The 16,394-nt window shown below is 33.9% G+C and overlaps 1 protein-coding gene across 1 annotated transcript; it reads right to left on the reverse strand.

The window, feature by feature from the left end:
• Positions 1-10,283: 10,283 nt before the first annotated feature.
• LOC131643629 (trihelix transcription factor DF1-like) lies at positions 10,284-13,170 on the reverse strand. The gene is made up of 2 exons (XM_058913895.1): positions 12,758-13,170; positions 10,284-12,134 (listed from the first exon to the last, which is right to left on the reverse strand). Exons 1-2 carry the CDS (start codon positions 12,970-12,972, stop codon positions 10,637-10,639), a joined length of 1,713 nt encoding a protein of 570 aa, XP_058769878.1. The 5' UTR covers positions 12,973-13,170; the 3' UTR covers positions 10,284-10,636.
• Positions 13,171-16,394: the final 3,224 nt, after the last annotated feature.

A 16,394-nucleotide genomic window follows, 5' to 3' on the forward strand; every position in this document is an offset into this window, starting at 1 on the left:
CCAGACCATCACGAATGCAATTTATGCGACACGACACGCAACACAACGACAACAATTATGCAACCACGAGGCATAAGCCTTCAACAAACCTAACATAGGCTATCACTTCTTCATCATCACAAAACATCATCATATAAACATACACAGCAACAACATCACAATTCATGCAATATAAGTTCTACAACACATACACAACACATATCAACAAGAATCGTCACTAACGTACATCAATTTCATAGAATTCTTTGTTTTACGGTCAAAATATGAATTTTTACGAAACACAACAACAACATCAAAATTCATGCAATATAAGTTCTACAACACATATACAACATATATCAACAACAATCATCACTAACATACATCAATTTCATAGAATTCTTTGTTTTACGGTCAAAATACAAATTTTTACGAAACACAACAACATCAAAATTCATGCAATATAAGTTCTACAACACATATACAACATATATCAACAAGAATCATCACTAACATACATCAATTTCATCAATTTCATATAATTCTTTGTTTTACAGTCAAAATATGAATTTTTACGAAACACAACAACAACATCAAAATTCATGCAATATAAGTTCTACAACACATATTCAACATATATCAACAAGAATCATCACTAACATACATCAATTTCATAGAATTCTTTGTTTTACGGTCAAAATACGAATTTTTACGAAACACAACGACAACATCAAAATTCATGCAATATAAGTTCTACAACACATATACAACATATATCAACAAGAATCATCACTAACTTACATCAATTTCATAGAAATCTTTGTTTTACGGTCAAAATACGATGTTTTACGAAACACAGCAACGTCAAAATTCATACAATATAAGCCATACAACACATAGAAACAAGAATCATTATCAACATGCGTCGATTTTATTAATTTCATATGATTCCCCTTCAAAACCTAAGTTATCAATAAAACCCCAAAACTCATTCTTACATACAAATTATCATACCCAATCTTATAGAGTTAGAACCTCACCCTTATCTCGGATTCAAGGTTCTCTACTCTTTCAATGGAATCCTTTCCCCTAGCCTCTTTGTGTCTCTTCTCCTCTTTCACGAAAAACCTTCTCTTTTCACGTTCTCTCCAAATTCTCTATTTTCCATTCTATTTTCTTTCTTATTTTTATTTAACTCCTTACTAACTTTTAACTTCACTAATGGGCTTAATAAACACACCCCCACTATTCATCATGCTAACACAACATAGACCCACTAACTAATTACTCGTTTACTATCTTATTATTATTATTATTATTATTATTATTATTATTATTATTATTATTATTATTATTATTATTATTATTATTATTATTATTAAACCTCAATAATAATTTTTATTTCAATCATATTAAATCATCTAATTTTCTACTAAATTAAATCAAAGGAGTAATTAGAACTAATTATATTTATTTAATTTCGCAACTTTTAATTCAAAGGCACCGCCCTCTATTCTAAGGATACATATCCTCCGATACCACAATAATCATATAACTTCAAAGAAAATTCATCCAATAAATTAAAAAGATATCAAAATAACACTAAATCATTGAATAGCAAAAACCAGGGTGTTGTAGAAATCACCCAAATCCCAACAAGAAAATATATCATACAAAGAGAAGAGAGAAATAAGCAAATTTCAACCTTGATGTCTCAAAGATTGAAGCTAATTCGGCTCCCTTTTTGATTTCCAAGCATCTAACACTCCAAAATTGGGTCCCCACCCTAAAAATGGTGAAACCCCTCTGTCAAAGTTGGGTCATCTAAAAGAATCTGATGTGAAATGGCTCCCTTTTTGATTTCCAAGCATCTAACACTCCAAAGTTGGACGCTTAGCGTGCTCAGTGCTGTCTTGAGAAAAAAATAGCTCTTATTTTCGCCATAACTTGAGAACCGTAACTCTAATTTATGTACAGTCATAAACATTTGGAAAGCTTATCCAATACTCTATATTACAATGACTAAATATCATTGTTTGAATTCCTACAAAAATGAGATACAAAACAATCAAACCTAATGATATTTACGTGATAATGCAACTATATACAATATTTACACGATAACGAAATATGTACATATTTAAATACAAGTTGAGGGTTATTTAATATATTCCAACAAAATAAGCTAATAAGTGTCATAGAACTATATACAAGTATAACTACAATTTGGCCCTTATCAGTACCTGCGCACTTGAATACACATTAGTCGACTCAGTTGTTCTTTAAATACTTTGTTATCATCAAAACCTAAGGGATATGGTATAAATCAATTTTATTCCAACAAATGACAATCCTTAAGATCTAAAAAACGTGTATAACAATAATTTGATAGATTGCTTAGAAATTCTTTAATGTTATGGTAAAATGACCTATACTTGTAGATTGAGTGAACATTTTCATTTTAGTGAATCAGTTAGAAGAGAGAAAAAGTTTAATATAAAAGATGCAAGAATAAAGTCTTTTGAGTAATCCATCGTAAGATATGATAACGGAAGTGGAGATTGAACATGATCAAAAATATACTTGCTAAGTAGCTTCAAATTAAGAATTATCATTAAAGCATGAAAATCTTATTTTTTTTTTCTTAAATCTCATTTTTCAAGCATTTTCCTTGACGACAAAGAAGAATTCAAGTTTTGGCTTGTTATGACTTTCTGTCCCACTATCTTTGTAGTATTCAATTTTCGCTTTAAGTAATTTTACTATTAATGTATTTTCGTTTTGTATGTTTTTAATAAAAAAAGTTTTAGATTAGTCAAAAAAATCAACCCAAATCGAAATCATCTTAACCAAACCAATTTCATAATATTTTACTGTAAAAGTTATGAAGACGAAGAAAGGAAAAGACGGTCACACAATGAACAAAAGAAGATTAAAGAAAAACTATCGGAGATCGTCAATAGCGGCGCGGATGCATAGAATTATAATGCTATCAAGCTTCACAGTTAAAGATGAAATTTCAAGAAGACAACAACGCTATTCCAACATTTTGTCAAATTTTCAAAACAGAGGAATCAAATAAAATCGGTTGGGTTACGTATAGGTGCAGCCTGATGTGTTGTTTTAAAAAAAACTATAAATTATGAAACATGTTTAGTTATTAGGATTTTATTTTTTTTATGTGTCTTAAGAATAATTTAGCATCAAGGGCATGAAAAATAAAAGCTATCATTGAAGATGTTGGTGATTATCATCAATGTATTTTGGTAGTAATGTGATTTACTATAGGCCGATGCAATATGTGTTAAGCTTGAAACGAGTTAGGGTAGTGCGGAGTGCACGCTCGTAGAGCCAAACGTGCAATTGAATACGAATAACAGAAACGGGGTTCCAAGGGGCGAAGCCCCTGGCGGGGTGCGGGGCAGCGCCCCGTCGGGGTCCAAGACTTCAGGAGCTGGCAGAAGAAGATGCATTTCATGTTGACAACGTTGAAGGTGGTGCACGTCCTGTCTACACCGATTCCAGAACTTGTGGAGGATGACACGGTTGAAAATCTGAGACGCCGATCAAAGTGGGAGAACGACGACTACATATGCAGAGGGCACATTCTTAACGGTATGTCTTATCCCTTATTTGATATTTACCAAAACGTGGAATCTGCAAAGGAATTGTGGGATTGTCTCGAAGCCAAGTACATGGCAGAGGACTCATCCAGTAAAAAGTTCCTGGTAACCGATTTCAACAATTACAAAATGGTTGAATCAAGGTCTGTCATGGAACAATTCAATGAACTCCTCCGAATCCTTGGACAGTTCACACAACACGGTTTGAAGATGGATGAAACAATATCTGTCTCAAGCATCATAGACAAGTTGCCTCCTTCATGGAAGGATTTCAAACACAATCTGAAACATGGAAAAGATGAACTGTCTTTGATCCAACTTGGAAGTCACTTGCGCATAAAAGAATCTCTAAGAGCGCATGAGGATAACAAAGGAAAAGGCAAAGAAATTGTTGGACCCTCGGTTAATATGATCGAAGAGGGTGGTAAGAACGATAACAAAAAAAACAAAGGAAAGAAGCGTGCTTTCAATAACAAAAGGGGCAGTTTTGGTGTTAACAAGAAACCGAAACTAGAATGCTGGAAGTATGGTAAAATAGGTCACTTTAAGAAGGATTGTCGTTTCGGTAAAAAGCACGACAACGCGAAAGCAAGTGGTTCAGGAAAGGGGTCTAAGGACCAATCCAAAAACCAAGGTCAGAAATCAATTTGTGATTTGAATAGTTTGATTAAACATTCGGTTTCACTAACTTCTGAAGCATTTTATGTGCAGGATGATGCTATCGCGTGGTGGATTGATTCTGGCGCCACAACACATGTTTGCAAGGATCGTTTCTGGTTCAAGACTCTTGTTCCAGTGGAAGATGGTTTTGTCCTCTACATGGGAGATGATCACATCGCTCCCGTCGAAGGCAAAGGAAACGTGGTGCTAGAATTCAGTTCTGGAAAGACTATTACTTTGTTTAATGTATTGTATGTTCCTAAATTACGTAAGAATTTAATTTCTGGTCCTGTATTAAATAAGCTTGGATACAAGTAAGTGTGTGAATCCGATAAATATGTTTTATCGAAGTCTGGTGTGTTTGTAGGATTTGGATATTATAATAATGGTATGTTTATGATGAATTTGAATTGAGTTCCTAATGATTTTGGTTCTGTATTTATGTCCTCTTCGAATGTTATCAATTTTTCGTTATGGTATGCTCGTCTAGGACATGTACATTATAAAAGAATGCATGAAATGTCTAAAGACGATTTAATTCCTGTTTTTGATGAAAATAACAAAAAGTGTAAAACTTGCATGTTAACAAAGATCACTAGGAAACATTTTAAAAGTATAACAAGGAAATCTGTCATTCTTGAGTTAATACATAGTGATTTATGTGATTTGCATGTTACTCCATCATTAGGGAATAAAAAATATTTTGTCACTTTCATAGATGATGCATCTAGATTCTGCTATGTTTATTTGTTGCACGCTAAGGACGAAGCCTTAGATAAATTCAAAATTTATAAAACTGAAGTTGAAGTGCAACAGAATGTGTTGATTAAAACATTACGTACCGATAGAGGTGGTGAATATTATGATCCTGTATTTTTCCAATCCGTAGGAATCATTCATGAGACTACGGCACCTTATACACCTTAACAAAATGGTGTGACTGAAAGGAAAAATAGAGTTCTTAAAGAAATGGTAAATGCCATGTTATCTTACTCTGGTTTAAGTGAAGGGTTTTGGGGAGAAGCTATGTTAACGGCTTGTTATTTGTTAAATAGGATTCCTAATAAAAGGAACAAGACTACCCCATATGAAATTTGGTATAAGAAACGACCCAACTTAACATTTCTATGTGTTTGGGGTTGTAGGGCCGTTGTTAGACTCCCGGACCCAAAAAGGAAAACTTTAGGCGAAAAGGGTGTAGCTTGCATCTTTGTTGGATATGCTGAGCACTCCAAGGCCTATAGGTTTTATGTTATAGAACCTAATGACTCAATTTCTATTAACACGATTATAGAATCAAGAGATGCCATATTTGATGAGAATTGTTTCTCTTCTATACCTAGACCAAAGATATCTATACCTAATTCAGATGAATCTCTAAGGAATGATTATTCAAATGAAGTGCCAAGTGAGACACTTGAACCCCGTAGGAGCAAAAGAGCTAGAAAATCTAGATCTTATGGATCTGATTTTCAACTATATTTAGTTGAGGGATCAAAGGATCAGATTGAGACTCAATACTATTATTACTATAGTATAGAGGAGGATCCAAGAACGTATGATGAAGCTGTGAAATCTCGAGATTCTGTTTTTTGGAAAGAAGCAATTGATGAAGAGATTGGTTCTATCATGGAAAATAATACTTGGGTATTATCTGATTTACCACCAGGCTGCAAACCATTGGGTTGCAAATGGATCTTCAAAAAGAAGATGAAAGTTGATGGTACAATTGACAAGTTTAAAGCTAGATTAGTTATCCAAGGCTTCAGACATCAAGAAGGGATTGATTATTTCGATACCTATGCTCCAGTTGCCCGTATCACTACTATTAGGTTGTTGATTGCCTTGGCGGCTATTCATAATCTAGTGATTCATCAAATGGATGTCAAAATAACATTTCTGAATGGTGATTTGGAAGAAGAAGTGTATATGAAGCAACCTGAAGGATTTGTAATGCCTGGTAATGAGCATAAAGTTTGTAAGCTAGTTAAGTCGTTGTATGGGCTGAAACAATCTCCGAAGCAGTGGCATCAAAAGTTTGACGAGGTTTTTTTGTCTATTGGTTTCATTCTAAACCAAGCTGACAAATGTGTATATAGAAAATTTGATACATCCGGTAAAGGAGTTTTCATTTGTCTATATGTTGATGACATGTTGATCTTTGGCACTGACCAAAATCAAATTGATAAAACAAAGAATTTCTTGTCATCAAAGTTCTCCATGAAGGATATGGGAGAAGCGGACGTTATTCTTGGTATTAAGATTAAACGGGAGAATAAGGGGATTGCAATTACGCAATCTCATTACATTGAGAAAATACCCAAGAAGTTCAATTATGAAAATTGTTCTCCAGTAAGTACTCCCATGGATCCGGGAGAAAAGCTTATGCCAAATACAGGTAAACCTGTGGATCAACTCGAATACTCAAGAGCTATAGGCTCTTTGATGTATGCTATGATTATCACTAGACCGGATATTGCTTATGCGGTTGGAAAGTTGAGCAGATTTACTAGTAATCCTAGTAGACATCATTGGCATGCGATAACTAGGGTATTCATGTACTTGAAGGGTACTATGAATTATGGATTGTCATATATGGGATTTCCTTCGGTGTTAGAGGGTTATTCGAATGCTAGTTGGATAAATAATGTTGAAGATTCATCCTCTACAAGTGGATGGGTGTTCTTGCTTGGGGGAGGTGCCATCTCATGGGCTTCCAAGAAGCAAACATGTATAACTAGTTCCACAATGGAATCTGAGTTTGTAGCATTAGCTGCTGCTGGTAAAGAAGCAGAATGGCTAAGGAACTTGGTATATGATATTCCGATATGGCCTAAACCGATATCACCAATTTCTATCCGTTGTGACAGTAGTGCCACACTGGCTAAAGCATATAGTCAAATATACAATGGAAAGTCTAGACATTTGGGTATTAGACATAGTATGATTAGGGAATTAATCATGAATGGGGTGATATCTATTGAGTTTGTTCGGTCGCAACAAAACTTAGCTGACCACTTGACGAAGGGGTTAGCTAGAGACTTAGTGAGGAAGTCGGTAATTGGGATGGGATTAAAGTCCATTTAAATCTATTAGCTATGCTATACCCAATTCCCTTCTAATACAACGTTAGAAGCAGATTTCAATGTGGAAAGATCATAGTTAAAGATTGGAGCAATTGTGTTTATCTTCCCAAGGTATGTGCTCAGACCTGCAAGTGATTGCTAGGTTGAAGTATATCTTCTTAATGGTTCTTTTGAAAAATTGCAAATGCAGGTGCAAGATTAAAAGGATCACCTATGTGAGCATGAAGTTTTTCCGCTTCAGGAAGCTTGGGTTTGGCTTCCTATATGCTTATTAATGGATAAGGACACATGGCTTGTAAAGTGTCAAGTATGAATAGTAGAGTATTGTAAGAAACATATGTGTACTATATCTTCAGATATTCAAATGGATTGACAGGTTCAATCGTTGTGACACCCCGATTTTCGAGTATTTGGAAAGTATATTTGTACTAAGATGAAAATTCAATCGCAATACATTTTCGTCTATGGATTTGTATGATCGTTATACCTGTGAGTAAATCAAGGATTACACTAAAATGGGGGGAGTTTGTTTGGTGATTTTAGTATCATCAATGTATTTTGGTAGTAATGTGATTTACTATTGGCCGATGCAATTATGCGTTAAGCTTGAAACGAGTTAGGGTAGTGCGGAGTGCACGCTCGTATAGCCAAACGTGCAATTGAATACGAATAACAGAAACGGGGTTCCAAGGGGCGGAGCCCCTGGCTGGGGTCCCGCTGACATAACCGTTTTTTGAATAGTTGTATCCTTTCCCAACCGACATAACCGTTTTTTTCCGAACATGTGTGTCATTTCGGTTTCTGTTGTTGATCTCCTATATAAGGAGTCATTTGGCCTCGGTTTCGGACACGAAAAATAATACTTCCTCTCTACATTCCTGATCTGTTCTCTATTGTCAGAAACAAATTGCTCTTCGAGAATTATCCCCACAAAGATTTCGTGAACTCGGGCAAGAATAGGGTCGAAATACTTTGTTCGGAAAGTGTACGAACACGATTCTTCGAAGTTATCCAGGATTATCATACCCATTTTCTAACAGAAGATTCATTACTAATCGTTGTAAGTTTGATATTTTCTTACTTTTCAATTGTAATAGCCATTAATCTTCTAAGGATGAGTGACCAACAATTAAAAAACTAAAAAGTCATAAAATAAAATAATAATTTATTTAGTCGAAAATAATTAACAAATAGAACAATCAAAATAATTACAAAAATTCCAAAACAAGACTTTTCTATAGTTTTGACCAAAAACTATCAAAAACAATGCAAACTACAAATTGAAAAAAAAAAAAAAAAAAAACTTAACGAAAACTCTGACTTTAAAAGTGATAATTAATTATTGAATCATGATCGTGCTGTAGTTTTGTCCATGAAAACATTGTCTCACCTCACCTTCCATTTTAACATCATTTAATTACCGACAACAAGTTTTTCAACTTTAAACCAAACAAAGTCAAACAATATAGACCAGCTGAAATTGTTGATTTTTATTTATTTAATTATTTACTCAGTACTATTTATCAGAATAATAACATTAAAAAAAAAAACACACTAACCCTTTCACCACTAAAATTACTACTATCTTGTAAAGCAAGTAAAGAAATATACTAATCAATAGTTCAATAATCAATAACACTAGTAGTACTAATCATTTACTCATGCTCTATTATGTTCCTTGTAAGTTAAGGTAATAAACATTTTTCAACTCTCCCACTAGTACAAATCCAATAATGAAATTGATGATCTGTAAAATAAAATGCCATCGCAATTAATAAATATGTATAAAAAGTCAAGACAGAGAAATACATAAATAGAATATTGTAATTGTGGATGGCTTAATTTTGGGATCACATGACTCATAAGATTCCTCTTTATGGAAACTCAACAGAAAACATATTGCAGAGTTGTCATGTTCTTGCAAGTAGCTAAGAGACGAGGAGAATAGAGCTGTTATTAATTATGTTGACACTAAAATAATAATAATAATATAAAAACAAGTACTAATTTAATTTCTCACAGGTATTTATATGTGAATAATAAAATAATGTAACTTGTACAGTAATATTTGCCATGAAAAAGGACGCACCTGATCATGGTTTTAAACATAATTTGGATTAGTCTTTACAACTGCATCAAATTACAATTGCAAGTGTAATTAAACATTAAGTACTAAAAGTAAAATAAATGTAAGTTATTAATATATTTCAATTTTTAACGGTAATATTTATTTATATTTATTTATTTATGTAAATAAGTTGTTAATATTTATAAATATTTTTTTAATAAATAAAAGATCTCGGGTTTAATTTTCAATTCTTTCTTAACTTTTTCCAAATTTCTTTTAATGTAATAAATTTTTTAACTTCAATAATTTCTCAACTTTCTATTTTTAGAACCTCTTAACCAGTATTCAAGTTGCAATAGACTAATCGCAACATCTGCAACTACAACCACATTTGGTTATTAACAAATCATTATTAAATATCTTAACTATTTTACACAAAATTAATTAAATTTAACTTTCCAAAATAGATACATATACTAGTTCCATCCACCTCCACATCTTTAAAGATGATATAACTAAATGAAAATTACAAGACTATATTGCATGTGACAATTTTTTTAATTATCTCTCCAATGGGACCTCACTGTCATATTCAAATTCACACTTTACACATAAATATATTTATTATGAACCCAAAAATAACATGTACTCATATCCTTTCATTTCATCCCACTATAGTTGCTTTGCTTTGCTGGCCCATGTGAACTGTTTTGTTAGTGTTTAACAGTATTGAATCTATGATCCCAGTTCATGACGGCTTCAACATGACCCACAACTGCAATCCTCTACTTTTAACCTGGCCCATGATTTTCAGAATGTATTGTGTCAGAACCAGATGAACATCAACATGAACATACATAATGATGCTTTTTCTCAAATGGGACCATAATATTTAAATAAATTAATTAAAATTGAATTTTTATGGTGCAGGTGTTTGTGACATATTCTTTAATATATATGATGTCTATTTGCAATGATACAGTTCAATAACATCTTGTAATAATATACCAAATGCACAAAATAATTTAATTAAAATCCAAATTAAAGTTTTCTCTTCACCAAATCAGATCTCTACGTCTTTGTGTATTGCAGTCTTAGAGACAGATGGATTATGACAGAAAAATTTTCTCTGTCAGAATCTATCTGTCTTTAAAACTGCAGTACGGGTGCATCATATTATGATGATGGACCAGAAACTTCCTTATCTTATCTCATCCAAGTCATGTGTTCATTGATGGAAGTTTATTTGTTACAACTTCATAACGGCTGCTAACACCTCCTTCATCTTCTTCCATGCTATCTCCGTCTTCATAGTCATCCATGTTATCATCTTCTTCATCGTCAACATCGCCGTTATCATCTTGCTTTTCTTCGTTGTTGTTATTCTTCTTCACCTCATGACCTTCTTCATATTGAGTTGGAGGTCTCCATTGTTGTTCAGGTTGCACCATCAATGGCTCCATCATTTCACTTGACTTCATGCTATGAAACGAGTTAGAACCAAAAGGGTTCTGTAACTTGTTCTTTTCTTTGTAAAGAGCTTCGAGTTCGTTAAAATAAGGACAAGTTTTACTATCGTCGCGCCTTTGCTTGTTACTTTCTTTCATTTTTTTGTAGTACTTGTTGATATTCTCCCACTTTTCTTTGCATCTTTTTGCATTCCTATTGTAACCAAGTCTCTTCATTCCAGCTGAGATGTCTTCCCACAATGGTGCTTTTGGACCATTTTCTTGATACTTTGGTTCTAGACTTGTTCTTATCCTTATTAGAGCATGGACTTCACTTTTTGGCCACCTTGATGGAGAAGCAACATCACAAGCACTTTTGTGACCATTATTCATATTCTGAATCTCAACAATGTTGTTGTTTGGTATCATTAGTTGTTGTGTTTGTATTTGTGATACCGGAGTTGGAGAGAGTTCTGACGCTGGTGGTGGTGGTGGTGGTTGTGGTTGTTGTTGTGGTGGTGGTTGTCCGGACAATTTCTGGAGAAAAGCAATAACCGCGGCGTTCTTTTGAGCGGCTGTTGATCTTTCTTGGACAAGAAGTTCATGCTCTTTATTGATTCTAGCCATTTCTTGAACTCTCAAAGCATCTTGTTGAGCCATGTGTTCCTTTTCGCGCTTGTCTATGGCTTCCAAGAATCTCTTTTGCATGTCCTCTTGTTTCGCAAGCACTTCTCTTGTGAGTCTCCTGAAATAGTCTTTCCATTTTCTCTTCTTCCGATACTTCTCTTCCAAGTCTTCGTCAGAAGCCGTGGAAGAAGAAGTTGAGGTAGTCGTGGTTGAGAATAGGTTCACGTTCATATTCGGTAAAGAATATGAAACATTGTTGTTGGCGCTAGGGTTGGTCGTGGTTGTTGCATTGGTTGTTTTCGGTGGTGGCGTTGGCGGTGGTTGCGAAGGAGAAATAAGTGTGGTAGGGTTTGTGGATGGAATAGTAATATTGGTAACATGTGATATTGTTTTTGTGGCTTCATTAGGCAATATTGTTGGTGGTAATGAGAGTGTGGTATTATTTGGAAGTGGTTTTGGAGGGTAAGTAGAAGAGAATGTGATTTTTTTCTCAAGTGCTTGTAACTCATCAAAAAATCTATATGTTTTTCCTTCTGATTTTCCACTTCTACCTTCTTTGGTTCTTTTATGGTACTTGTATACATTCTCAAATTTCTCTTTGCACTTTTTTGAGCTTCTATGATAACCAAGTTCACCTAGTTTCCTACATGTATATATAGAGAAGAGATCAAGGAAGAGAAAGAGAGTGATATCATAAATCATGATAATTAATGATCATAATAATAATTATAATAATAATTTGAACTTTATAATTAATCATATATATGTATCAAACTCCTTTCACGTAGAAAAAGGTAAAATTTGTGATGAAGAAAAATACAAATTTAAGTACTAATATTATCATATTACTAAATTAAAACTCAAGGTAGTTCATACCTAAAAAAATGAACAATTAATTAATAAGGCACATGAAACAAAGAAATTGAAGAAGATTAAATTAAACTATGACACATGCAACTAACAAGATTCATAAATTCATATAAAAGAATTTCACTTAGATGATTCCAATGAAATGGATTATTTTCTTATACTCAAAATCTAAGATAAGTAGATAACCATGAATTATCATGATACTCTCTCCATCCTTTTCAAGAAAAAAAATGATTCCAATCCAAGAACTTTTTTGACAACTTGCTTTGGCAAATTCAAAATAAATTATTCATATATACATATTTAAAAAGCTTCATCAAATATAGAAAAAAAGATGAAGAAGAAGAAGAAGAAAACAAAAAAGAGAAGAAAGTTTAAATAAAAATTGTACTATACCTTGAAACTTCTTCCCAAAGTGGACCCTTAAGACTTGAATCACGAAAAACACCATCCATATCTGATCTTATCTTCAAGAGAGCCAATGTTTCTTGGCGGGGCCACCTATTTCCTCCACCACCACCGTTCATATTCATATTCATCTTATCATCATCCTCACCACCGCCGTTCACCGACGACGGCGGCACGATATTCTCACCGGAGGAAATATCCATGATGATAATAATAATAACTACTGTTGCATCACCTATAGAGTTTGTTTGAGAGAAGAAGAAGAATAAAAAAAAAATTAAACAAGAGGAATAGTATAGTATACTTGTATAGTCTATGAAAGGGTTTTTATTATGCGCATTGAGATGCTTTCATGAGGGTGAAATATATTTCTTTATTTTTAGGTGGGATCTGTCAATTTTCATTATTGATCTAGATTAAATTAATTATAGCTCAAGAAATTAATTAAGCCAGGTAACTATAACTTTTGCTTTCTGTATTTGTATTGTGTGTGTAATTATTATGGTTGTTATTATTTTATATACTTTATGATTAGGGATATGGAATCTTGATTTATTTTGTTGGTGTTGAATTTTTAAATTAATAAATATATATAAAGACAGGGTTGTATTATGTGTGTCATACGTAAGTGCTGGAAAAGTAGTTAAAGAAAATTATAATATATTTATATATTGTTTAAAGAGAAAATAAAGATGGAAGGGAAATATATTAAAATTTGGAAATTGTATAATATGATTTTTGGGTATTTTTGGAAAATATTAAGAGATGTATAGTGGGAACAGCCTGCAGATAGCGACGATGGAGATAATAAGTTGGCCCATTTGTAGGTCACTTTGCCTATTGGGGGCTTTTGGATTTCAGTGGCTAAAGGGAATTTTGAAATTACTTTATTGTCCTTGATATGGATGTCATTGACCTTTTCTTAATCATGGAATTTTAATTATAATAGTTGTTCTTTAACAGAGGTGCAATGAGCTTTGCATTCATGGGGAGGTTTCAGTTGTTCTAATATTGTACTTATAGTTTGATGTTTTTTCTCATATTTTCTATAAGAGAAAAAAATATAAATTGACAGGTAAAATTTTACGTCTTCAACCAATCAGCGACATATATTATTCTATAATTACGTTAACAATATGATAAATTAATGAATTTTTATTAAATTGCAATGTAAAACTATTTTACATTATTATCATCGGTGCCTTTATTCTATATAGAATCAAACATATAATCATATTTTTTTATCAGTTAAAGATATTAAATGAGTAGCCTGAAGACCTACTCTTATCTTCCAAGTCCTCCAATTTTAGTAATATACCTAAAAATTAGTATTGTTCCGGAATTTTAATATGGACCACATCATCGAGTGTCAAATCATAGATACTCCTTCGGCTCTTAGGCCTTCCTCCCACCAAAAAAAGTCCTCAAAAAACGTAAAGATTCATTATGGAGGACAAAAGACCGTCCAATCCACTTAAAAATTCTATACCACCGCACAACTACAACCTCGTAGGTTGCAAAATGGAAAAAAAAACCACTTGTGTCCTATAAGACACACTACTTAAAAAGATTCTTCTTTCCATGAACCGTGTTTTGGAGAAGCTGCCAAGAAAATTCATTCACTTTATAAGATGTCAAATTAGTCTAAATTAAAGGCAAAATTCAACCATTGTATTTGTAAAGATAACAACATCTAGAAAAACTTCTACAATTGTATGATAAATCGAGGAAACCAGAAAAAAAAACATCCTTCTCTTGACTCCACCACCACCAGTCTCAGTCCAAAGACACGCTAGTTCCTTTCATTTTTTTGAAAAAGATTAACAGTCAACCCATGTTGCCAAACAAAAAAGAATCACCTCCACATGAGTTCGTAAGCCAAAACCCCATTAACCCACTAATCAATCTTATTGAGTAACAAAATATCAGATGGAATCTGTTTATTATTCTCCAATCATTGATGATTACAAAAGAGGGCAGATGCCACTATATATAATATCTTAGTCACACATGATTTGTGATTGCAAATCTTAACAAACTATTTTGACAGAGCTAGAAAACAAGAATGGAAACGTGGATAAAATGAGAGTGGATACCAGCCACGTGTTATGCAGAAAGAGATAAGATTATTGATTCCTAATGACCACTAATAGACAGTAAACCAGAGCCACACGATACATCCAATGGTACATGCTTTGATAGCCTTCCTCAAACTGCAGCATGATAGATGTTTATCATGTTAAGTTTGGAGATGAAGTAGTGAAACTTAGGTGGAGGCAATGCTTTTGTAAGGAAATCTGCAAGCTGCTCTGAAGATGAAATAGGAAGAAGTTTGAGAATTCCCTTCTGCACCTTTTCACGCACTAGATGACAGTCTATGTCCAAATGTTTCGTTCTCTCATGAAAAACCGGATTTGACGCTATGTGAATTGCACTTAGATTGTCGCAGTACATCACGGGAATCTTGGTGCACGATACATTTAAGTCTTTAAACAAGTACAACAGCCACTGTACTTCACACGCAGCGGATGATAAAGCACGATATTCTGCCTCAGACGAGGACTTTGATACAGTGGGCTGCTTCTTTGCACGCCAGGATATCAGAGATTTTCCTAGAAAAAAACAGTGTCCAGAGATGGACCGTCGTGTGTCCAAGCATCCAGCCCAGTCTGCATCTGAATAGCCAAGGATTTGCAAGTCAGAGGTTCTATCAAAGAAAATACCACAGCCAGGATTTTGCTTGAGATACCTAACCACTCTGCATGCTGCTTTGTAATGAGCTACGGTAGGTGAGTGCATGAACTGACTTAGTTGTTGGGAAGCAAATGTGATGTCAGGCCTTGTTGTGTTTAAATACAGCAGCTTGCCAACTAACCTTCTGTAGGAAGCAACATCTTCTAGGGGCGCTGAACCATCATTATGCAACTTGATCGAGGTGTCGAGAGGAGTAAGAGTCGGTTTAGATCCAAGTAAACCAGAATCATTAAGGAGATCAAGGCAGTACTTCCTTTGAGAGATTGTGATTCCAGCTTTGGAATGAGCTACTTCTAATCCAAGAAAATACTTCAATTGTCCAAGGTCTTTTATTTTGAAGGCATTATCAAGGATAACTTTAATTCTTTCAAATTCATTTAGAGAATCTCCTGCAAGAATCACATCATCTACATATACCAAAAGGGCAGTGAAACAGTTATCTTTGTTCAAAGTAAAGAGAGAATAGTCAGAAGTAGATTGAGTATAGCCTTCCTTAAGCAACAAGTAAGTCAACTTTTCATACCATTTGCGACTTGCTTGTTTGAGTCCATACAAACTCTTTTGCAACTTGCATACCTGATTGGGTTTTGTCCCCTGCACTCCTTCAGGAACAGTCATATAAACATCCTCTTGAAGGTCTCCATGGAGGAAAGCGTTATTCACATCTAATTGGTGAAGATGCCAATTATGAACAGCTGCAATAGCAAGTAAGGTTCTGACTGTGGTCAACTTTGCAACAGGTGAGAAAGTGTCGAAGAAATCGAGACCTTCCACTTGATTATAGCCTTTCGCAACTAACCTCGCCTTATGCCTTTCAATAGAACCATCGGATTTATATTTGATCTTGTATACCCATTTATTGCCAATAGGT

This window comes from Vicia villosa, linkage group LG1 (genome assembly GCF_029867415.1).
Source record: "Vicia villosa cultivar HV-30 ecotype Madison, WI linkage group LG1, Vvil1.0, whole genome shotgun sequence".
NCBI lineage: Eukaryota > Viridiplantae > Streptophyta > Magnoliopsida > Fabales > Fabaceae > Vicia > Vicia villosa.

Excerpts from the sequence above, each read along its gene's own strand:
- LOC131643629 (XM_058913895.1), bottom strand. The coding sequence starts at position 12,972 with ATGGATATTTCCTCCGGTGAGAATATCGTGCCGCCGTCGTCGGTGAAC. Across the intron at positions 12,135-12,757 it reads CTTTGGGAAGAAGTTTCAAG|GAAACTAGGTGAACTTGGTT; the intron begins GTATAGTACAAT and ends ATATACATGTAG.